General features: G+C 41.1%; 1 protein-coding gene across 3 annotated transcripts in view; it reads left to right on the top strand.

The window, feature by feature from the left end:
- DNAJC13 (DnaJ heat shock protein family (Hsp40) member C13) overlaps positions 1 to 24867 on the top strand; it is a 66003-nt gene that overhangs the window by 3238 nt on the left and 37898 nt on the right. For all 3 annotated transcript variants that reach the window (XR_014503337.1, XM_083404633.1, XM_083404632.1), the window contains exons 2-20: positions 3101 to 3181; positions 4704 to 4779; positions 6384 to 6533; positions 7595 to 7636; positions 9913 to 10113; positions 10767 to 10973; positions 13507 to 13602; positions 13859 to 13950; positions 14872 to 15038; positions 15168 to 15247; positions 15328 to 15497; positions 17239 to 17338; positions 18314 to 18421; positions 18754 to 18909; positions 19444 to 19500; positions 20906 to 21027; positions 21526 to 21601; positions 23592 to 23687; positions 23879 to 24022. Coding sequence is in view for 2 of the 3 variants with exons in the window: in XM_083404633.1 (XP_083260759.1) it covers positions 3114 to 3181; positions 4704 to 4779; positions 6384 to 6533; positions 7595 to 7636; positions 9913 to 10113; positions 10767 to 10973; positions 13507 to 13602; positions 13859 to 13950; positions 14872 to 15038; positions 15168 to 15247; positions 15328 to 15497; positions 17239 to 17338; positions 18314 to 18421; positions 18754 to 18909; positions 19444 to 19500; positions 20906 to 21027; positions 21526 to 21601; positions 23592 to 23687; positions 23879 to 24022 (2208 nt within the window). In the remaining variant the exon portion in view is untranslated. The remainder of the gene's footprint in view (positions 1 to 3100; positions 3182 to 4703; positions 4780 to 6383; positions 6534 to 7594; positions 7637 to 9912; positions 10114 to 10766; positions 10974 to 13506; positions 13603 to 13858; positions 13951 to 14871; positions 15039 to 15167; positions 15248 to 15327; positions 15498 to 17238; positions 17339 to 18313; positions 18422 to 18753; positions 18910 to 19443; positions 19501 to 20905; positions 21028 to 21525; positions 21602 to 23591; positions 23688 to 23878; positions 24023 to 24867) is intronic.

Here is a 24867-nt window from a genome sequence, read left to right as displayed (position 1 = left end):
TCAACGCCCCACCTTTCTGCTCTTCTTTTTTTCTTTCCTGAAACCTTTTCCCTTCAAACAACCTCTACAGCGGATTTGTTTCATTTTGTTAGAATGGTTGATGCACTTAAGCAGCAAATATTATGCTGTGTATGATACTTCCAACTTGACTGCACATCTTCAGATTAGTTAAAATAGCTGTCAAAAACATGTAGCCACTCATTAGAAACTTGCATCTAATGAAAGATTTGGTGGAATTCAGTTTCACTTTGAAGTCATAATAAGTTACATTACAAATGTATAACCTGAGAGGTTGAAGGATGTGTGTGGAATTAGTATAATAGACAATGGGTGTTCTGCTTTACTTGAAAGAGAAATCAGCTGTCTCAGATATCTTGAAAGTCATGTTGGAGGGAGGGAGAGAATAGCATTACTTTTCTTCAAAGTGAGAATGCATTAATTGCATGCTGGCTGCGGCAGCTGCTAACAATGAAATTGAACTGGAGAATAATTTGGCAGACCAGGTCTGTTAGTGGAACATTGCAACCAAGTTGCTTAGTGAGAGAAGCTGCACAAACTAATAGAATTTTTGGATAGAAAGAAATTTGTGTATGTGTGTGCTTTCATTCTCAACTCAGGACTCTCTAAACTTCCACTGGTGTTTATTGAGCAGGTTGTTTTTAACGGAGCAAACCTAATTGGTTCAGCTGTCTTGCCTGATTCAGTTGTTCCTGAGTCATCTGACTCAACATGCTTTGGGCCTTAACATTTTATTAAGTGCACCATTTGAGACTCCTTAGCTGTGCTGGTGCCTTCCTTTTCTTCTCCCTGTGACTGTTACTGTGCCAGACACTCACAGATGCCAGTTCTTATAGTACACATAACGATACTGTCCTGGTATCTACCAAATTTGGGCCACCTCCCTTGTTTCCCTTTGCTAGCCGGTAAAATCATTATTTCATCAGGACTGTTGAGATCGATTTTATTTGTGATCGCTGGCATCACAGCATTTAAATGGATTTCAATGTGTATTGTTTTGTTTTTTGTATTTTTATGTATTTCATTGTGCTGTTATCTGTTGCCCTTCTGGACATTAAAAGGTGGGGTGGAAATGTTTATAATTCAACTTCAATCTATATACAAGCTAAAGCATAATGTAGAGTTAAAACAGCCTTCATTTCTTGACTTCACATGGCAGCTGATCTTTTAATGTCTTCTAAAGCTGGCCAATGGAAAATGAGTAGCAATTCACCATTATCCATATAAGTAACATTTATTTAGGCTTAAAATATGGAGCTCTAAATTGCACACAGTAATAGAGAAGAGATCAGAACTAAGATCATTGTTGGGTAGAGATGTGTGTTAGTGAGTGTATTCTAATTTTAAAACTCTAAAAAGGAATATTAATTGCACATATTGTTGAATATTATTTTTGAGTGACCCTCTGGGTTAGGATGTTAGGATGGAAATGATGAAAATTACTATATTCTACAAATCTGATAAAATGGTTATATGATACTACAAAGCCTGACTGGCTCTTTGCAAATGACACTCTTTGAACAATGAAAGCTTGTGATAATTTTGCCCAGTGGCATGGAAAAGCTGAAACTTGCCTGTAGCTATAGTGGCAAAAAGTAATTGTAACCTAGTAACTTGTACCTGTATCAAATATATTCCTTACAGCCTCTGTTTACCTTAGTAGTACTGTATGCTTGTTCCCTCTTTCCTCTCCTTCTTCTCTAAGTTATTGCATAATAAGTATATCATGTACAATTCTGCTGATTGTAACTGCCAAAGAATTGGATCCATTTCTCCAGATTTATGGGAGCAAAGTCTCTAAATAGATAAGCTTTGAGTATGAAAAGGCTGAATGAAACTGTTTTGTCTCTTTGCAGTATTTGAGACTTAACACTTATATTTTGCAGTCAGTAAAAAATTGTGGTAGTACTTGAGTTTTCATGCACTTACACACTCAGCTGAATAAGGTGATGGGAAGGAAAGAGCAACTTCAGGTTGCAGTGACAAATGTCAGATTTCCGGGGCGGGGATTGAAATTTGCATTGCATCGCAAAAATCTACAGTTTGCATTAAAAACAATCTTTAGCTTGGGTGGCTAACCTGTGACTCAGTTATGGCAGAGCTACAACTCCCATAATCTCTTTACCATTTTTCCTACTGACTAATGGTGATGGGAGTTGCAGTGCAGCATGTTTCCCTTGTATTTAGTGAAGGCAAAGGTACCCCTGACTGTTAGGTCCAGTTGTGGACGACTGTGGGCTTGTGCGCTCATCTCACTCTATGGGCTGAGGGAGCCGACGTATGTCTGCAGACAGCTTCTGGGTCATGTGGTCAGCATGACTAAACTGCTTCTGGCAAACCAGAGCAGCGCATGGAAACACCGTTTACCTTCCCGGTGGAGCCATACATATTTATCTACTTGCACTTGACGTGCTTTCGAACTGCTAGGTGGGCAGGAGCTGGGACCAAACAACGGGAGCTCACCCTGTCACGGGGATTCGAATCGCCAACCTTCTGATCGGCAAGCCCTAGGCTCTGTGGTTTATTTAGTGAAGAAGCCTAAAAACTTTGAAAAAGTCGAGCTTGCCTAATATTTGCAGTTGGCACCCATTCATTGTAACTAACGAACTTAAAGAACTTGGGAAAAAGAGAGCTGGAAGATTTTCCACCCTGTATCACTGAATGCAGATAGGTGATCAAATTTTGACTGCTCCTCTGTGCTACTTACCCTGCAGATAAAAAACAGTACAGCAGACAAAAGGCTGCACTACAATGGTTGCCCTTGAAATACTACATTTATCTTTGCAGGGAGTTCTTTTGTACATGAGGAGGTATTCAAAAGTGGTTTGCTGCAGCTGTACAGTACCTTGAAGTGGTACAATCCCTTTTGTCACCTAATTGTGTAGTCTATGTGAAGCTGCTTAGTAAAGAGATGTGTGAGAACTCCTGAACTATTGTCAGTCGCGGTCTCTTGCCTAATAGTTATGCAACGTTTTGAGTAACAACCAACCCCTTCAGCAAACTGTATTGTGTATTCAGTAGAAAATGTATTTCTCTTCTGTGGCAAATTGCTTTTATTAATCCCAAGCATATTTTGTTACAGGTTCTGGCACAAAATGAATATAATTAGGGAAAATAAAGATTTGGCCTGTTTCTACACAACTAAACATTCATGGAGGGGAAAGTAAGTAGCCTAGTTTATTTCATTCTCCAGTTTTGAGGTGGTAATGGCATACATACAATAGCCTTTCTGCTATCCAGCTGTGAGTTTTCAAACTGGTCTGCTAAAATTTCTTTGAATTGGAATATGCTAATAATCTAATAATCTCCTTGTGATTAATCATAAATAGCACTGATCTCCTAAACAGCTTATTTTTATGTCAGCTTATGTTTCAAACAGCATTTATTAGTTTCAGGACATGTTCACACAATCAGTTGTTGAGTGGTCAATTTATTAACTGCTTCCTATACAATTTATGAACTAGAGATTGATTATTGCATTTCTATGCCACTTTTCATTCAAATGAATCTCAAATAATAACATAATAGAATAGAATACAGTGGTACCTCGCAAGACAAATGCCTCGCAAGACGAAAAACTTGCAAGACTTTGTTTTTTGAGTTGCTTCGCAAGGCGAATTTCCCTATGGGCTTGGTTCGCAAGACGAAAACGTCTTGCGCCTTTTTCTTAAAACCGTCAATGCATTCCTATGGGAAACCGTCAATGCATTTCCTATGGGAAACTGTGCTTCACAAGACGAAAAATTCACAAGATGAAAAAACTCGCAGAACGAATTAATTTCGTCTTGCGAGGCACCACTGTATCAGAAATGCGACATAAATCGTAAAATAATTAACAAATCATCAATGAAGCAATTACAATTTATAAAACTGTTAACAAAACAGCAACTAAAAATAAGCTAAGCATCACAATTACAGCAAAAGTCATATGATAAACTAATCAGTACAGCACTGAGTATCTTAAGAACAACATTATAGAGAAGTAACTATCCAATATACTAATATTAGACTCCCTTTGAGTATTAATACATATTGTAGCCTATATGGCACCATCCATGCACAAGAGGGAGGTATCAGCAGTTTTGGGGAAACTCCAACGTTTGCAGAACAACAAAACCTATTTAGTGGCTGGGAGGGTACACTTAAGAGAGCGGGGGGGGGGGGGGGACTCCAAACAGCTCAGTGAGGACTGAGCATGCTAAGTAGGGACAGAAGGCTGGGTGGGGTAGGGTGGGAAGGGGAAATGGGGGAAAAATACATTGAAACAAAGCATGAGTTGGTGACTGGAACTCTGGATAGAAGTGCTTCAAACTGCAACATATTGTTTCAGGTCTCACACAACTATAACCCCATGTATTTGCTCTGACGCTGCTTCTTGCAATGCCTGCGTAATCTGTGTTGCGATACAGCATTGGCGAAGCAGCTTTAATGCATCCCATTTCAAATTCCTCCTTGCCATCAGAGTATATTCTAGGGTGGGATCTCAAGTTCCATAATGAACGCCTAACTTCTATCTCTTAGAAACATGCCTAAGTGGGCAGGGGATAATTTTCCTTGCCCCAGATATTGGTGAGTCATGTTGATGATTCACCTGAAAGAAGCTTCATGAATGTTTATGGCTTATTTATAAAACAAAAGCGATTTTTGCTGCAATATCTCTCCTAATTCTTGTTTCTTGTTTTTAGGTACAAGCGAGTCTTTTCAGTCGGAAGTCATGCCATCACAACATACAATCCTAACACATTAGAAGTTACAAATCAGGTAATGCCAAATACATAGTAACTTCATGAAAATGTATTATCTCCAAAACTGGATTGAGTTGATTTATATGCCAATCCTTTAGAGAGAGGAAGGATGTTCGGGGACTGGAGAGAGTTGCATGAGTTAATGCCAACATTAATCATTTGGCTAACTTATGTCACTTGGTATATGCTCAGATTAATTACCTCATGGTAGCCTTCAAACTCGCAGTAAGACAACTGGTTGGGATAATAAAGGTATATTTTCCCCATCCTTTCATTGCACATTTCTCAACGATATATGGATTTCCATCCGTATTAGTGAATGTTAATATTAATGTGGAATCTAGTAGTGCTTTTATTTGGAACCCAGGAGTATATTTTTGGTGTCTGGTATCAGATAATGAAGAATAGCTGTTGACCTTAATTAAATGAAATGTTATATTCAGTTGCCTTAAGTTTGTACACTCTCCAAATGCTTTGTGGGGTTGATCAGATATTTGATATGAGGGAGTAATAGAATTTTAAAATTACCAAGCGTAATTCTTTCGTTTTCTCGTCTTATATCAGATTGCTTGATATCCCTGCTTGGCAATGATTGTTGTTGAGAAGACAGAAACCTGAAGGACTATAGTCTTAATCACAATGTGAAATGTGTGTCATTTCACCTGGATCTTTTAATGTCTTCTCATTATGGATATTTTTTTCCCTTGGTACCATGACTGAGTACAGAAACGCTGAATATGCAATACCTAGGACTGTTGGTATCAAAAAGTTTTAATATGAATAAAAACGAAAATAGAATACATTTTAAATTTAGAGTTGGCAGTCTGCCTTGGGTATCCTGGGGCTTAACTATTACATTCTCATTAAACATGCAGATTGTTGCAATTTCTGACGCTAGGGGACACACTGGAGATGTCAGTTTTTTTTATCTTTGTGCATCTTGCAATTGTAGAGTTGGCTAATTAAGGGCGATGAACTTTAGAATAGGTTTCTGTGCCTGATCCTAGGAGTATGGGACAGTGGTAGTTCTTTATCACAGTGCCACTGACTAATGGTCTCCCTACCTGGGCTGTTGGATGTTCTGCGCTTGAAGTTCTGCTACCGGTGTTTTCAGAGGCATAAATGATCTCCTGTTTTCACTCTTCCAGTATAAGAACTTCTAAACTTGGAGCACCTTAACATCTCTTGGGGGGTCACTTGTAAGTTAATAGGATGGGATTCAAGCTATGATTTATGGGTAACCAAACAATTAATGTACCTAGTGGCTAAGAGCCTTATAGTGCCTAAGGTTGGAAGACAAACAGCTCTCACCCAGTGGTTTAAAAATCTCACTTCCCGTTCTGCATTTGAATGCATTAAATGTTGTATGGATACCTAAATATGACTCCCTATACTAATTTAAATCAGGAAGGATGGAATACTTCTTGTTTGAAGTCAGTTGGCAATGTTTTTTTTTGTTTTGTTTTTAAATATTATTATTACTTGTTTTTCTCTTTTTATTTTCAATGTACCGTGTGACAAAAATCTCTGTATACGTTTGAGTCATTTATGTTGATATATGAATTTATGATACTATGGTGATAAAATAGAGCATTCTCCAACTCTGATCTTTTGGTTTAGTGGCCTTATGGAGATATCTGTAGCATCAGCCCTGTTGGCAAAGGACAAGGAACAGAATTCAGCCTCACATTTCGTAAGGGAAGTGGAAAAAAGTCTGAAACACTTAAGTTTTCTACAGAACACAGAACAGAACTCCTCACAGAAGCCCTGGTAGGAAGCTTCTAGTTCTAAAAATCTGAATTCCTGGCTACCTTTCACTCTTTATTGCTACCTGTAACGTAATGAGGAACATTCAGTTTCTGCTGGATGCATGATTTTAGTGCAATATACAACACATGCTTGCCATTTTTTAATTACTGATAACTCTCAGAACAGCAATTACACCTCCACCAGCTATATTTTGGAGCCAAGCTACAGGGTTGGGCTAAAACAACAGTGATCAAAAGGAAAATAGCCACCTATTGCTCTTACAAGTTTGCAGTGCTATGTAATAGATGGGCTGAATAACAGTATTTATACTTCTGCTTATGCAAGTTCTTTCACATACAAAACATTTGGTTGCATCCAATGAAACCCTGCCATTTGTGCAGCGGAACATCTCTTCACGCCAGGGGTCAGCAAGCTTACCAAATGATGGGCCAGTCCACGCTCCATGTGTTGGAGGATGGGCCGGAGCTTGTGCACACGTGCTCTCTTCCAGGCCGGCGGAGTGCACAGGCGCCATCAACCCGTAAGTCTGTCCCCATGCCACGCCACACTATACCGCACTGGTAAGAGTTGGGGGCGTCAGGGCTGGATAGATGAACCCCGTGAACCGCTACCGGCCCATGGGCCTTAGGTTGCCGACCTCTGCTTCATGCCATGACCCCCAATCTGTTATGGAGTGTATGGGGAATCCCCAGAGAGGATTTGGGGGCACACAGGGAAGAAGAGGGATAGAATAATAATAATAATTTATTATTTGTACCCCGCCCATCTGGCTGGGTTTCCCCAGCCACTCTGGGCGGCTTCCAACAAAGATGAAAAATACACTAAAATGTAGGAACCTCTGGTGTAAAGGCAGAAGTTCTTGCACAAACCAGATGAATTCATTAGATAAAACCCATTAGCTAGAATGAAGTATGAAGTATGAAATAGCCCTTCTGTGAGCTGAGGGGTCCAGTTTGATGTGCTTGAACTTGAATTATCTGCAAAATAGTTTACGGAAACTTGTTTGGTGTGCTTACCGCTCATTCTATTTTTTTTCCTCCCCTCCCTCTTTTCTGCCCCAGAGATTTAGAACTGATTTTGCTGAAGGAAAAATCACAGGAAGGGCAAGTATCTTTTGTCACATTTTTTTGGTTAAAAACAAACCAACCTTGTTTTTATTAAAATTTTGCTTCCCTTGAAGGCTGAGGCATTTACAGGTCTTTTAATTGGAGTGGGGAAATACTTTCCCCCCATTTCCAAATTGGCTAGTAAATGTGCTTTGTGTGTGTTTCTATACACTGTGTGTAACTCAGTGCCCTGGGACTGTGGAAGGGACTTTGGCCTTTGCTGTCAGCCAGAAAAACAAGCACCATTTGGATGTTCAAGGGCCAGGAAGTGCATCATGGTAAGGCGGAGACTAGACTGGCTCCAGCCTTTGGCGAAGGAAGGAGCAATTGCAGGCCTGCCTGCCTGCTAGAAATAACTCTTCTCTCAACTTCCAGCTGATTTGGGATTGCAATAGTGAGGGGGAAAGTACCGTATTTTTCCGTCTATAAGACGCCCCCATGTATAAGACTCCCCCTATTTTTGGGGACTCAGAATTAAGAAAATGGGAGTGATTGCTCCTGTGTATAAGACTACACCCCCTTTTTTAACATTATTTTTCAGTAAAAACAAACAAACTAGTCTTATCCATGGAAAAGTACGGTAATTTTGTCCATTGCCACCCATTGGAAGACTTGAGGGAACTGGGTAACTTTTAAATTGCGTTAACGGCATTCAGGATCGTTTGATCAGAAGTTGGAATAGAAATATTAAAATGACTTTTAAAATGACTCTTTACCTTTATGGGCATTGTGTCTTCTTTTCATGTTCTACTCATTTCTTGAATTAATTGTAATGGGAATAATCTGCTAGAAATGTTTTGAGTTAGAGTCGTTCAAGTTTCAACATATGGAATTACCTCAGACTGACATCCTTCCTGCCTTGTGACTTGACAGATTTTGGTACTCTTGTCAAATCTATGCACTGAATGAAATTGAAATAAAAATGACCACCCATAGATTTGTGAACGTTAGTAGCCTTCTTAAAGTGCATGCTTGAATAGTGTGTGGTTTTTACAGTGTTGCCTTGGTAAGTGTAGCATAAGGCTGAAGTCAGAAATATCTAACTTTCTTTGTAACTATTTTCTACAGATGTCAATTGATTTTACAGTAGCGTACACCATGTGTTTCTTTCAAAATTATGAACAGCATAAGAGTTTCTTTTACTTCCTGCCATTTTTACTTAGCTTATGTGTGAGAAAAGGAACTTTAGTATTTTTCTGCTTAATTTTATGAAGCAATTTAAGGTTGCATTTCCTTCTTGGCGAATGCAACTCATTGCCATGTTTCACAGTATTGAAATCCGCCTTAAATTGCTCATCTTTTTTGGAATAGAACATCACTAATTCATGTTAGTAAGAGCAGTCTTTTATGTGTCGCAAAACATTTTAAAAGTAAGGTGTGTTGGCCCGTGGGGGTGGTGGAGAGGGAATCCAAAATGCATATTTAGGCAATACCTTTATATGGCCAACTAACAAAACAAAAAAAAGCATTTGAGTGGGAAATGTGAAATTTTCATGTAGCTTGTTCTATGTGACAATGGCGTTCATACATAGTATTTCACAGCTTGTACATGTTCACAGGACGCGGGTGGCGCTGTGGTCTAAACCACAGAGCCTAGGGCTTGCCAATCAGAAGGTTGGCGGTTCGAATCCCTGCGACAGGGTGAGCTCCCGTTGTTCGGTCCCCGCTCCTGCCAACCTAGCAGTTCAAAAGCACGTCAAAGTGCAAGTAGATAAATAGGTACCACTCTGGCGGGAAGGTAAACAGCATTTCCATGCGCTGCTCTGGTTCGCCAGTAGCAGCTTAGTCATGCTGGCCACACGACCTGGAAGCTGTACGCCGGCTCCCTTAGCCAGTAAAGCGAGATGAGCACCGCAACCCCAGAGTCGTCTGCAACTGGATCTAACAGTCAGGGGTCCCTTTACCTTTACCTTTACATGTTCACAGAAACCACTTTTAATGCGGGTTTTTAAATATATTATTATGCATACTGCATATAATAGAATCAAATGATGAGCCGTGTGCAGCAATCTATAGATGTATTGAATGTTGCTTCTTACACACCTGTAATCTTTGTAGCAGGAATGCAGTATATGAAGAGAGTCCAATGTGCTTGTTGGATTTGCAGCACTGAAAATATAGTTAACCGTATGGCTAGCTGTGCTCAGAAAATATTTTTAGACTTCTGTTCGTCTGCTTTCACATTAAGCAACTGCTCCCCTTAGTTGTGATACTGTATTTGTGTGTGTGTGTGTATCCCTTCCGTGTCCTTACCTACCACTTCCTTTTCACAGAGATACAACTGTTATAAGCATCACTGGAGTGACACAAGAAAACCTGTAATTCTAGAAGTCACTCCTGGAGGCATTGACCAGATTGATCCTGCAACAAACAAAGTCCTATGTTCTTATGACTACAGAAATATTGAAGGATTTGTTGATCTGTCTGATTGTGCTGGAGGCTTTTGTATACTTTATGGTGGATTTAGTAGACTAGTAAGTATCCTAACATTACAACTTCACCTATGCCTAAATCAAGACACCAATAACCTTGAATTCAGTAGATTTGGTTCATTTGACAAGGACAGAAAGTGTAACTGTGTGTTGTGCAGAGAATCACCTCCATTTTCCTATCCTGTATCTTTCAACATTCAGCTTTATTGAATGACCCTGTGTCCTGGTATCTTGATAAAGAAAAACCTCTTCTCCACCCTGTGAATAATCGTATGCACCTCCTTCATGTCCCTCCTTATTCACCTTTTTTTCTAAACTAAAAAGCCCCAATTTTTGTAGCCTTTTCTCATAAGAGAGTTGTCACTTCCTCTCAGTCTTTTTGGTTGCTCTTTTCTGCATGTTTTCCAGCTGTAGAGGTGTTTTTAGGTGTATTCTAAGTGTGGTTGCATTGTGCATAATTGCCCAGGTGTTTGAGCTAGAAAATACAACTGATCCTTAGCAAAACACAGTTATGCACTGATGGCTCTTGGATATTTTGATTCTTTCGTTCAGCTGGTGACCGGACAGTTGAGAGAAGATGATAAGCTGTGAATTATTTCATACTAATCGCTATTCATTGTGTTCAGTTCTACAAATTCTGTTGTATTCACTTTTGTAGCTCTTAGGAACTTACTGAAGTCTCTTGAATTTTTCAGCATTTGTTTGCTTCTGAGCAAAGGGAAGAAATTATTAAAAGTGCAATAGAACATGCTGGCAACTATGTTGGCATTTCCTTGAGGATAAGGAAGGAACCTTTGGAATTTGAGCAGTATTTGACGCTTCGCTTTGGAAAATACAGCAATGATGAATCTATTACTTCTTTAGCCGAGTTTGTGGTCCAAAAGATATCTCCTAGGCATTCGGTAAGGCTTAAAAATGTGAATACGTTATTTGAGTCCTGAACTTGGGGTGGGGGTGGGGGGAATCCTTTCTGGAACTTGAATTGTGTGCTTCTTTGTGTGAATATGTACGACTTCTATAAAGAATGTGCACAACTATTAGTATGCAACCTTGTGTTACCCTTAAAATTATTTTTTTTTAAAAAAATAAATTTTTGACACATCAGATGGCTAGGATACAAAGAAGAGAAAACTAGTTAAGTAAGTCCATGGGGCTTTACTTGCTCTTTTGTGGATGGCAGCCATCCATCCGTGTCCCACTACATTTGAGAATTGTTTCCACAGAAGATGGTGGTGTGCCGTAGTATTTCAAGCTTCAAGGGGAAAAGTGAAAGTTGCATTAGGTTAGGCCATGCCCTTTGCATTAACTAAGGAGCTGTTGCTTTTTAACATCAAATAGTAAAATATGGGGGCAGCAGACATAGTATCATGATGCAGTTGTTCTATGCATTGCCTGTAACTATTGCTTATCATGCATCTAATTAGATTTAATATTATTGGTTCAGTTTGTTTTTGTTCTTAGCTTGTATTTTTATGCTGTGAGCCACCCAGAGATCTATGGATGAAGGGCAGTATACAAATTAAATGAACGAATGAATAAAAATTTAGAAATTCTATCAAAATTGTTAATTAAAAGATCAGTTACACTTAGACTTTGATTATGTGTTTTTTCCCCCAAATGGAAAGAACCGAGCTTCCTTCTTTTTTATATATTTTAAGGTAGATTGGCAATTGCCATTCATTCTAGGATATTTTTTTTTCCTGAGTCACATAATGAACGTTGGTGGTACTGTCGAGATTAAAACATCACCCTTTCTGGGTCATTTGTACCCACTTTTTAAAATTATACAATTAATTTGTATACTACCCTTCATCCGGAGGGCAGTTCACAGCGTAAATGCAAAACAAAAGCACAAATGCATATTAAGAACAAGAACCAAACAGACCAATAACCCCCGCCCTCCCACAAACACATTTATGAAAGGGGCATAGAATGTTAATCAGCCAAAGGCCTGGTTGAAGAGGAACTTTTTCGCCTGGCACCTAAAGATGTACAGTGGTGCCCCGCAAGACGAATGCCTCGCAAGACGGAAAACCCGCTAGATGAAAGGGTTTTCCGTTTTTCAATGCGCTTCGCAGGACGAATTTCTCTATGGGCTTGCTTCGCAAGACGAAAATGTCTTGCGATTCTTGAAGGGGTTTTTCACTCCCCAACCCCTTTTTCTAAGGCACTAAGCTGCTAATAGCCTTTTAGCAGCTAATCCGCTAATCCCTTAAGCCTTTAATAGCCGCTAATAGCCGCTAAACCGCTAATAGCGCTAATCCGCTAATAGGGTTGCTTCGCAAGACGAAAAAACCACTAGACGAAGAGACTCACGGAACAGATTCTTTTTGTCTTGCGAGGCACCACTGTATAATGAAGGTGTGAGGCAAGCCTCCCTGGAGAAAGCATTCCACAAATGGGAATCCACTATAGAAAAGTCCCATGCGCATGTTTCCACCCTCAGGACCTCTCCCATGGAGGAGATGTGAGGACAGGGCCTCAGAAGATGATCTCAGGGTCTGGGTATGTTCCTATGGGGAGAGGGGGTAAGCAATAGGATCATGGCCATTGGGTTGAATCAAGGCTTGGTCATACTTAGAACAAACCCATGGAAACTAACAGGCTTTCTCCATCCTGATGCCCTGTAGATATATTGGATTACAACGCTCATCAGCTGTGTTGACCAGGACTAATGGGATTGATAGTCCAAAACACTTGGAAGCCTGCTGTTAGTTATGGCCGAGTCTGGATCCAAATCATAGCAATCGACATTACTTGCTACCAGAAGAAAATTGCCCCCAAATGTGAAATCTCTTACTTTACCATTGCCATGCATCCGGTTTTTCCCAGACATATCTGGGATTCGGCGGGTGGCAGTAACTTCCGGGCAGAATTTCCATAAATCAGTCAAATGCCTGGGAAAAACCAGACGTAAGGCAACCCCAGCTGGTGACTCACCAGGTGGCCCTTGGCGGCTCCTCCAGCAAGGCGCTGTGGCTGCTTCATCTCAGCTCGCACCAGCTTCCGAGCAGACTAGGGATGTGCCGAGAAGAAGCAGGCCCAGTGCTCGCAGCAGATCGCAGAGGGCCTCTGCGATCTGGTTCAGGCAGTGGACTCGCCAGGCGGCCTTTGGTGGCAGTGGCATCAGTGGCTTCTCCAGTGAGGCACTGGGCGTGCTTCTTCAGACTAGGGACAAGCAGAGACTAGGGACAAGCCCAGCGCCCTCACACCTTGCATTGTTTGTGAGCAGTAAGCCAAAGATAGCAAAAGTAAGGCAGGCGACAGAGATGCGGGATGGTGTTTGTGTGTGTGTGTCCCAAATGTGTGTAATGGGGGGGGGGGTGTTTGGGTTTTTGAACTTGGGAACATGGCGACCCAATCTTATTTGGTGTCTGTGACTATAGAAATTTGAATTTAAGCCTCTTCCCTTTATTTTTGTTTTTTGTTGAAAAGGAACCAGTGAAAAGGATATTGGCTCTTACAGAAACGTGCTTAGTGGAACGGGACCCAGCAACCTACAATATTGCAACACTGAAACCCTTAGGAGAGGTAGGGCGGAAACTTGTTTAGAGCTTTGGATGGGGTGGGAGGGAATAGTAACCTTTAAGCTATCTAAATCTACTGTTGTACATCTATTAAAATCTGAAGTTTACACAACAAGATTTGTAACCAGCTCAAATGCAACCATAGTGGGATGTAGAAAAAACAAAGAGTATGTCGTTTACAATACTGAAACTTTGAGTGTGTCATTTAAATACAGTGTGCAGAATAATGACAACCTGTTTGATACACTCTTTCTTTAAAGGTATTTGCGCTTGTGTGCGATTCTGAAAATCCACAGCTTTTTACCATAGAGTTTATCAAGGGACAAATCCGAAAATATTCTTCAACAGAGAGGTATTTTTAAACAGTTCTTGAACGGTTGTTCTTTACTGGCATGTCTTGGGTAAACCACGCAGTGCTTACATAGTTAGTTTCACTCCTACAACCAGGTCGCAATGCCGCATTTACATTTGATTCATTCTAAGCTTATGCCACCTCTGGGAGGGAATACAGTAGCTTCTTGACATCAAACCCTGTAAAAACTACAGAGGATTCAAATAGGATTCTGAAATAAGTTTCCCAACGGATAGGTATAGGTAGGTAGGAATAGCCATTAGGGTTTGTTTGTTTGTTTGTTTGTTTGTATTTTTAAAGAATCCAGTTCTATCCCAGAAGGAAAAATAGAAAAATCAGATACACAAGGCAATGAATGGCAGGGCTGAATTACCAGTAAAAATGTGATATGCAGGTAGGCTTTTGTCCTTACTGAGTTTTAAAAATACTTAAAGGACTCACTGGAAAATGTCTCACCTAAACCTATCAGTTTTATTCCCCATCTCTGCATATTAGTGCAGATGATGATGATGATATGGGAAATGTATTGTTGTTTCTCCTATTACCTTTCCAGAAAGCTATTCATTAAACCACAGTTTCCCTCTCACTTAATCACAAGCTAGTTATCAGGTTTCCATATGTCAACATGTTGCCTTAGTCACTTTCCTTTCCCTCAAGTCACCCCCTGCAGTGCCATGATACAGGCTAGAGTATATTAAAAGGACTATCCAGTTAAAACTTCCTATTACGCGGCATTCTTACGTTGTGAACTGCCGTGTGATCTTTGGATGAAGGGCAGTCTACAAATTAAAGTAAATTCTGTGTTTGCAGCACTTGCCCTGTATAATCTTTAGCAGAATGAAATGTGTAGGTTCTTGTATTCTTATAAGCACGCTTAGCATCATTGGCTGGAAAAGCTAATTGTTGGGACAATTTTCCTAGGGACTCATTGTTAGCCAGTTTGCTGGATGGAGTAAGAGCCTCTGGAAATAGGGATGTCTGTGTGAAAATGACACCAACGGACAAGGGGCAGCGGTGGGGCTTGTTGAGTATGCCCGTGGAAGAGGAAGTCGAAAGCCTTCATCTCAGGTTCTTGGCAGCACCTCCAAGTAAGTCTTCTGCTTTCGGTTTCTAATATTTGAAAAGAGTGCGTTGCAAGCTTTTTGCAAAGCAAGCTGCTCTGACATGCTGCAATATCAGTCTGCCTGACACTTATATCCATGCCTGTCCTGTTGCAGATGGCAACTTTGCAGATGCTGTTTTTAGGTTCAACTCCAACATTTCCTATAGTGGAGTTCTGCATGCAGTGACACAAGATGTAAGTTAAAAAGTCATTCTTCTACACATTTTCTCTTCTGCTCCTGTCCAGAGGGTTAACACCTTTCCGCCTTCCTTCAGGGCTTGTTTTCAGAAAACAAAGAGAAGCTAATCAACAATGCCATAACGGCGTTGCTCTCGCAAGAGGGTGACATGACAGCATCAACTGCAGAGCTTGAAAGCCAATTCCAAGCCGTTAGGAGATTAGTTGCATCCAAAGCTGGATTCCTTGCTTTCACTCAACTTCCAAGGTAGGCTTTCAGCAGCAACCCTGTAATAGTCTGTGACTTATTTATGTTCTGAGCCCAATTCTGAAGTTTGAGTCTTCCACAATGGTTTCTGCAAAGCAACATCAATACTGCTGTCACTGTCCCATCTCCCTTGCTTTGCTCTTCACTATTGTTAGCTGATCTCAGTACGTATTATCAGTGATGTATGTATAGACAGTTTTGCCCAAGCCTGCAGAGAGCTCAGCCTTACCATCAACATCCTGTGTGAGGATGTCACCAGCACCCCGTGCATCAGCACTGGTGACCACACTCTTGAGGCGTTAGGCAGTTTTGTCTATCTGGTTTCCACCATAACGAGCAAGATCTCCATCAACACTGAGCTGGACAGGTGTATTTGCAAGGCAGGTGTGGCACTGGCTCACCTCTCCAAAGGCGGTCTGGGAGAAAGTGATGCTAATGACCAGTACGAAGATGAAGATTGCATGTTGAGCATGCTGATTTATGGAAGCAAATTGTGGACAACAACCACACACAACGACATCTCAATGCCTTCCACATGCACTGTGTCAGGGAGATTTGGGGCATCACGTGGCAGGCGTCTCAAACAGATGCGCTCTCCCAAGCCCACATTCCCAATATTTTCAAACTCTTGTCTCAGCGACGTCTGTGCTGGCTTGGTTATGTCCACAGAATGAAAGCAGCACAACCAAATGCCTTTATCTGCCCCAGTTGCAACAAAACATGTCTCTCCCATATCAGTCTCTACAGCCCCAGCAGGCACTGTTACTTGCCAACAATTTGATTTCATCCCCAACAGCACATTCCTCCATTGTTTCCCAAGACTGGCGGATGCCAACAATGTATGGATAGTGCTGGGTTATTTAACTACAGTTAAAGGAGGATGGCATCTTGGAAACAGCCCTCAAGTTTTTCACTCATTTTAAACTACAAGTTTAAACTACAAGCTCTGTACAGCAGTAATTACAAATATCTTAAGAGTGAAGTTTATGTACCTAGTGCTGCAAGCATGCACACAGTTATGTGTATCTATTAAAAGGTGCAGAAGCAGGTGGAAAAACTGTTACCCTTTCCAATAATCACTGGATCAAATCTAAAAATGTACTGAAGGTTTAGTGCTTTTTTTTCCTTTTGGCTTCTGCACATCTGTTTACTTTTATTGTGCTTGGGGGTTTCAGGACACCTGATGACTTTATTAGTTAAATAAAAAGCACCACCTGATCTTTTATGGGCCTCTCAGTGGCCTCCCATCCAGATTGCTGACCAAATGCATTACGCTCAGTAATGCTACAGCTTTTTGTGTTCCCAGGTCCAGCCATTGATCCCCAGCTTTTACTATTCTTAAACTTTGCTCTTCAAACACAGTTTGGCAGCTCAGTTGCACTTAGCCATGTAATTCATTTCCCGTGACAGACAAGGTCTCGATGCGCTTGTTTTTCCTTCTATTCTTGGCAGCAATTATTTAGCTGTAGCTTATTAGAAGCTTTTCTTTTTACTGGCAGTTATACTGTCCACAACTACTACGCCATATCATCGAGCTTTCATGAATAATTTTGAAAAATCTAAAAAGAGAAGTAATTGACTGAACTTTTAGTAATGTTCAAGTTTACTGTTCCCCAAATATGCTGCTGTCAGTTATGCTTGAGTGTTTATTTACATACATTTTAAGTCAGGGCTTTTGATATTTGTCAAAATACTGCTACTATTTCAGTATTCGATCTGATGCTTTGCTATGTTTTGAAAGGTTTCGAGAGCGCCTGGGAGTGAAGGTCGTGAAAGCTCTTAAAAGGAACAATGATGGAGTAACTCACGCTTCCATTGATATGCTATGTGCCCTCATGTGTGTGAGTACTCGTAATACGAGTAAGCTAAAATAGGATATTTATTTTCTTGGTTTGATGGTTTATAATTCCTATAATGTCATAGCCTCCATAGGAAGAAGCAGCACTATGTGGAGTTGTATAGCTTTATCTGAACCCCATCAGTACAGGTTTTGAGTGATAAACAGGTAGCTGCCTATTCAGCTCTCCCCAAGGCTAAAAACTATATACCTAATCAATCAATGGTGGGGACCATGTTAGGGGAGCAAGAAGCTTTTTCTTCCTTCCTTTACGGGTGTGGGGATTATGTGATCCTTGATGGTGGAGCAGGGGAGGAGTAAAGGGCGGAGAGCCTTAGTTACACAAGGAAGCTTGATCGACTTGTTTTAGCTTATGTAGATTTTCTGATGTTATAAGAACCATCGTTTTAGCAAGTAGGATATTGCAGTGTATCTCATTTAAAGAATGGATGTTGTCTTGATATATGACCTCCCAAGAGCATAGCCTATCTATGTGAAAGGTAAAGGGACCCCTGACCATTAGGTCCAGTCGTGACTGACTCTGGGGTTGCGGCGCTCATCTCGCTTTATTGGCCAAGGGAGCCGGCATACAGCTTCCGGGTCATGTGGCCAGCATGATTAAGCCGTTTCTGGCGAACCAGAGCAGCACACGGAAACGCCGTTTACCTTCCCGCCGGAGCGGTACCTATTTATCTACTTGCACTTTGATGTGCTTTTGAACTGCTAGGTTGGCAGGAGCAGGGACTGAACAATGGGAGCTCACCCCGTCGCGGGGATTCGAACTACCGACCTTCTGATTGGCAACCCCTAGACTCTGTGGTTTAGACCACAGTACCACCCGCATCCCCTATCTATGTTATTTTGGAACAAATAAGGCAAACTATGAACATTTTAATTTTTATTATGCATTTCCTGCTAGCACATGTTTCCATTTAGCTTGAGCCTTACATTCTGATGAAATGCTATCTTTTATCCATAGCCTATGCATGATGATTATGACCTGAGGCAAGAACAACTAAATAAAGCATCTCTTCTTTCTTCAAAGAAGTTCTTGGAAAACTTGCTGGAGAAATTTAATTCCCATGTGGTAAATATTTCACATCTGTCAAATAATAAAGGGTTCTGTGTTTTGTGGGGGGTGGGGTGGATATGTGGGACAGAGGTCCTACAGTTTAGATAATTTAGAGATTTGTAAGGATGTTCAGTTTTGCGTCTTGGGTTTGGTCTGATCATGCCTCTCCGTTGAATACACAGTTGTATTTGAAAACTTAAGTGGAGGCAGTGAGACATAGCAAAGGCGTGCCACTTTGTAGCTCATAAGCCAAAGACAATTTTAGCGAGAGTTTTAAAAAAAGCATATTCACCTATTTTTGCATGCTGCTTTATCTGACATATCTGGTCTTCCTTTTTCAATTTCAGGAACATGGAACAGGTGCCCTAGTTATCAGTTCACTTTTGGACTTCCTTACCTTTGCCCTCTGTGCTCCATATAGTGAGACGACGGAAGGGCAGCAGTTTGATATGTTACTAGAGATGGTTGCATCTAATGGGAGAACCCTCTTCAAGCTCTTTCAGGTGAGTTTAACGTTAAGAAAGGAGACAGCAAAGATTCCAGCTTGTTTCTCCTGCTAGTTGAACTGAGCTAATACTCTTGAGGGAAATTAACACCATATGATGGTAGTTTGCCATAACATATAATGCAAGCTGTCCCACATTATTTTACTAACTCCCATTTTGGTAGGCTAAGAACTTTGTTGTATGGGAACAGGTCCATCTTTGGAGCAGAGAGGCTTTTGATTGGAAAACCCATTAAAACCCTCAACAAGTAGCAAGAGCCAGAATGACAGCTGTGGTTCTAGATCTGTGTATTAAATCTGTCCCAGTACTGTAAATTCTTTACTGTAACAGGTCACTTAATGCTGTAGTGGGAAGTAATAATGATAGATCATAGAGTTGGAAGGGACCCTGAGGATCATCTAGTCCAACCCCTCAGTGCAGGAATATTCAGCTGTCCCTCATGGGAATCGAACCTGCAATCTTGGCGTTATCAGCACCATGCTCTAACCAACTTTGCTATCCATACACTCCTTTTTATTACTTGTTTTGCAGCATCCTTCCATGGCCATTGTGAAAGGAGCTGGATTGGTTATGAAGGCAATAATAGAGGTAATGCATCTATGCAATCTTGTAATATTTTACTGCTTTATAAATAGGAATGAGAATGGCTTAGTTACTCAGACATGCATCCAAAGCCTTTTTTTTCCCAGGAAGAAAGTTTTCTGTTACCACTTATTGCACAGTTGCATTCAGCTGCTTGGAAGGAGCAGTTGGCTCACATCTTAAGGGTGTTTTCTCAGGGGTGTTGAGTGCACAACATGGTGGACGATGCTGCTCTCTTGTGGCTGCAGACAGGAATCGTAGACTGTTCTTTGTCCATTAGACACACACCCATCACTTCAATCTCTTGACTGACAAGCTACAGGAACAGGCAGGCTATATAACTCAGCTCAAATAACGAAAATAGTACAATGGTACCTTGGTTTACAACCATAATCCGTTCTGGAGGTCCGTTTGTAAACCAAAACAGGTTGTAACCCAAGGCGTACTTTTGCTAATGGGGCCTCCAGAAAAACATTTGTTTGTAATCCAAAAAAAGTTTGCAAACCAGGACACACTTCCGGGTTTGATGTGTTCATAATCCAAAACATATGCAAACCAGACTGTTTGCAAACCAAGGTACCACTGTAATTGGAAAAACAGCAAGAACATCAGCCAAACTACTGAAACTTAGAGAAAGAACACTGTACTAAACATTTAGTAGGAAAAAAGGTAAGACTGGCCAACTGGGTGGTTTGATTCATCACCTTCAGGAAACACCCTTCTGAAATTTGAAATGAATGAAATGTGTCCATAAGCCCCAAAAGGATCCCAAACCCAATATACAGAGAATTTCTCTCTCTCTCTCTCTCTCTCACACACACACACATATGTATAACTTCATAAATTCTAGGTAGCACACAGAATGAAATACAATGAATTCAGTAAAATTCAATTTTGAATCCTAAACAACCCTAAATACCTAACATCCTTAGAAATAGCAACCACAGGCAAATCATTTAACTCCAAAAGGGAGATATTATCATAAAACTAAAACCTACCCAGCCACCAACAAATGCACATTAGTTTGTGCCGAAATAGCCTGGAAGAAAGAAGTAATAATAACAATAATTTATTATTTATACCCCGCCCATCTGGCTGGGTTTCCCCAGCCTCTCTGGGCAGCTCCCAACAGAATATTAAAACAGAATAAAACATCATGGCCACGTTCTCTATTTGAAAAATATGAAAGCCAACTACTCTTCAGTTCTCCCTGTAGCCAAGGGACGTAGCAGAGGTAAAAAAAAAAAAGCACATAGTTTTGTAAAGTACCTTCATTTTAAATACCATCTACACTGTGAAAGCAGTATATTATCTCTGATTCCAAACACTCCGTTGTTTGGCATTGCAAGCTAAAGGCAGAACACCTTAACTAAGATTCTTTCATGATTATCCTCTTGCTGTCTTTCCAAAGGAGGGAGACAAAGAAATAGCAACCAAAATGCAAGATCTTGCCCTCAGCGAAGGTGCCTTACCTCGTCATTTGCACACTGCTATGTTTACAATAAGCACAGATCAAAGGATGCTTACGAATAGGTAAGTCTATGTCGCTTGCTTGCAATCATTCATCTTGCATGATAACCTCCTAATTGAATAACCTGCCCCTTCCGAACTGGTCACTGCACAGACAGTACCTGACTCACTAACGGTTTGTCCCATCCCACCCTACCACTGAGTAGACCACCTGAATTGAAGGTGGCAGGCCTAGCAGTAGCAGGTTAGAAATCAATAGGCAAAATTATTGGAGAGAACATGCTGAAAACCACTGTTCTGTGGTAATGGCAATTTGAAAAATAACCACAGATAAGCAGTGGTCACAATTGTCATTAAGAAGTCTGCAATCTAAGTACAATTATTTGTAGTCTACCCTAAGACTTCAGGAAGTGTAGGCTGCATAGCAGAAATACAGTTAAGTTGGGAGTTAGACTCCATATATTTAACAGCAGCTGCAAAACAAGGAAACGTATTACATGGTCTGAAGTTTAATCATTTTCTAGCAAATAAGTAGCACATTTCTCAATCTCTGTTTCCCAGGCAGCTGAGCAGGCATCTAGTGGGCCTCTGGACAGCTGAAAATGCAACGGCGTTAAACTTGTTGAAGCGTATTTTGGTAAGAGTCTACATTAAATGTCATTCTTAATTTTGCTTGTGCTGTTTTGTAGTTGACTCAGCTCTGTCTAATCAGCAAATGCTTTAAGTAGGCTGTGTAGAAACCAGTGTTGAATAAATGTTATGCTTGGATGTACACATGTTGATGGAAGATTTCATGGTGGATCTAGAGCAGGGATCAGCAAACTTTTTCAGCAGGGGGCCGGTCCAGTGTCCCTCAGACCTTGGGGGGGGGGGCGGACTATATTTTGGAAAGAAAAAAATAACGAATTCCTATGCCCCACAAATAACCCAGAGATGCATTTTAAATAAAAGCACACATTCTACTCATGTACACACTGATTCCCGGACCGTCCACGGGCCAGATTTAGAAGGCGATTGGGCCGGATCTGGCCCCCAGGCCTTAGTTTGCCTACCCATGATCTAGAGAATCCTTTAAGCATGTACACAAACTTGTGTACAAGCATAGTTTTTCTTCAGGTTTTCTGAATTGTAGCTCTGCAGGTGTCACTCCACAAGTTCTATCACGTTTCGGGAACGCTTCAGTGGATGAGACTTGGGGTTGCCTCTTAATTTCTGCTCTGTATATGAAATCCCCTGCAAGTCTTCCCCCTCCCCAGCCCAAATAGAGAGAAGACCTGGTGCACTGAAGGAGTTTTTGGAGCTTTTCCTCAAACTTATAGTCCCACATGCTTCACGTCAAACCTTTTGAGAAGGTTTGAAAAGCAGTTTGTGATATGGCACAGGGCCATTTATCTTAGGGGGGGGGGATACCAGCTGGAATCATGTCCAGTGTAGCTCTAAGGAGGAAAAATATATTTAAAAATCCTAAATCAAATGACATACTGGACCAGTTTGCATGTTACAGTTTGCCATGGTTTATTGTGAATAAGCCCCGTGCACACTGCTCAGTTTCCTCTTCCGTAGAGCTGGGAGAAACAAATTATGAGGCTCGGCTTAATGTTGGGTGTGAACCAGCTCTTGTGGTTTGTTTCTCTCCAAACAAGCCAAGTTTTTTTCCTGGTTTGTATGCAACACTAAGCCGATGCCTCATGATGCCCAGCAGGTGGGCATGATTGAGCCCCATTCATTAGCCTGCTGCTTATTCACACTATAAGTCATGGTTTATTGTTTGTTGTCTGCTATAAAATTCTGGGGGGGGGGGGGGGGGAGGCATTAAAATAAACATTGTGTGGAAATGGTGAGTGATACCCAAAGAGGTAGAAAGCCCAGAATGCAGGCCTGAGAATCAGTCCCATAGCTTATCTGGTAAACAGGACTTCAGCCCATTCTGGAAGAGCTAACTCTTTTTAATTCAGTTGGGTTCATATCCTACTGGAAAATACATATAATTATAATAATTTATTTATACCCCGCCCACCTGGCTGGCTTTCCCCAGCCACTCTGGGCGGCTTCCAACAGAACATTAAAAGCATGATAAAACTTTAAAAATTTCCCTAAACAGGGCTGCCTTCAGATGTCTTTTAAAAGTCAGGTAGTTGTTTATTTCCTTGACATCTGATGGGAGGGCGTTCCACAGGGCGGGCGCCACTACCAAGAAGGCCCTCTGCCTGATTCCCTGTAACCTCACTTCTTGCAGTGAGGGAACCACCAGAAGGCCCTCGGAGCTGGACATCAGTGTCCGGGCTGAACAATGGGGGTCGAGGCGCCCCTTCAGGTATACTGGGCCAAGACCGTTTAGGACTTTAAAGGTCAGCACCAACACTTTGAATTGTGCTTGGAAACGTACTGGAAGCCAATGTAGGTCTTTCAAGACCGGTGTTATGTGGTCTCGGTGGCCACTCCCTGTAAGCAGTCTAGCTGCCACATTCTGGATTAATTGTAGTTTCCGGGTCACCTTCAAAGGTAGCCCCACATAGAGTGCATTGCAGTAGTCCAAGCAGGAGATAACTAGAGCATGCACCACTCTCGTTTTGGTTAATAAACATGTTCTTCGACTCAAGAAACTTAAAGCTTTTTTGTGGTTTTAGCCCTCAGGCCTGCTCTTATACCTGGACAGTAGTGACCCTGTTCCTGAAAAAGATGCTGACCGGATGCATATTAGGGATAACTTAAAAATTGCAAATGTAAGTATGACATGCTCCACCTTTAAGAGGCTGGAATTCTCTTCCTTTGCATTGTTGTTGCTTAGTGCCCTACATGGTGCATGATCTGAGGACAAAGCACCCTTGGATATAATCATTGTAACATATTTCAGTGTTTCATTTCACATTTCCCGTGAAATTAATTTGGATTAACGATGAGCTTTGTTCTGCAGGATCAATACGGAAAATTTAATAAAGTGCCGGAGTGGCAAAGGCTTGCAGGAAAAGCTGCTAAAGAAGTTGAAAAATTTGCCAAAGAGAAGGTGGATTTAGTATTGATGCACTGGAGAGACAAAATGGGGATAGCTCAGAAAGAGGTAATACGCTTAATCCTCTGCCTTTTTACTTTGAGCACCAATGCTGCTTTTTTTTATAGTGCCACCCGAAACGTTAACGAAGAAGACTTAGCTTTGATTTTATTGGTATCTTTGTGCATTTAATTAAGTTCCAAATACATTTTTATCCAAAGAGAAATTTGCAGGGGTGGGGGAGAGGATTTCTCCATTAAAGGTGATGACTGGACTTGCATAATGAACATCAGTGTTCTTTGTGGTCTCAAAAAAGAAGGTCAAAATAGTGTGAGTTCTGCAGTTCTCCTGCCATACTTTCACCTTTTGAGCTTGGGCAACTGGTACGCTCCTTGTAGAATGCATGACCTGGTCTTCCTTTCCTAATACTTTCAGTAACATTGGACCAAAGCTGTCCATTCATTTTACCTCTTTCCTACTTTCCTTCTTGTAGTAATTGTGAAGTTTCACAGCCTTTTGTGCCTGTTGCGTGGTGGTAAAATTTGTTACTCTTCCTTGATGCCAAATGTACTTTTAGTGGTGCTTGATGAATGGTGGTTAGATAAGTGTGGAGGGGCAATGGTGTGATTTAGATCCCTGCTCCCTTTTGGATTCCTCTTTCCAGGCTTATGATCTGGATCCTGCTTTCCCATGCTTTTATTTAGTATTCTTTTGTGCATTTGGTTTACTTGTGATTCTTCTGGCATTCTGCACTTTGGCATCTCGGACAAACGGAAGTCTAAATCGCAATGGCCTGTTTGTCAAATGTGCTTTCATTTTGTTGTGTGAGGGCTTGTCATTTGACTTGCTGTTGACTTGGCAGGGAATAAGGGATTATGCGTCTTTTGCAGGGCATCGCATGCAAGTACTTTGTC

This window comes from Podarcis tiliguerta (genome assembly GCF_965153285.1).
Source record: "Podarcis tiliguerta genome assembly, chromosome: 12".
Taxonomy (NCBI): domain Eukaryota; kingdom Metazoa; phylum Chordata; class Lepidosauria; order Squamata; family Lacertidae; genus Podarcis; species Podarcis tiliguerta.
The sequence above is the reverse complement of the archived record's forward strand: the minus strand, read 5'-3'. Positions and strand labels throughout refer to the sequence as shown.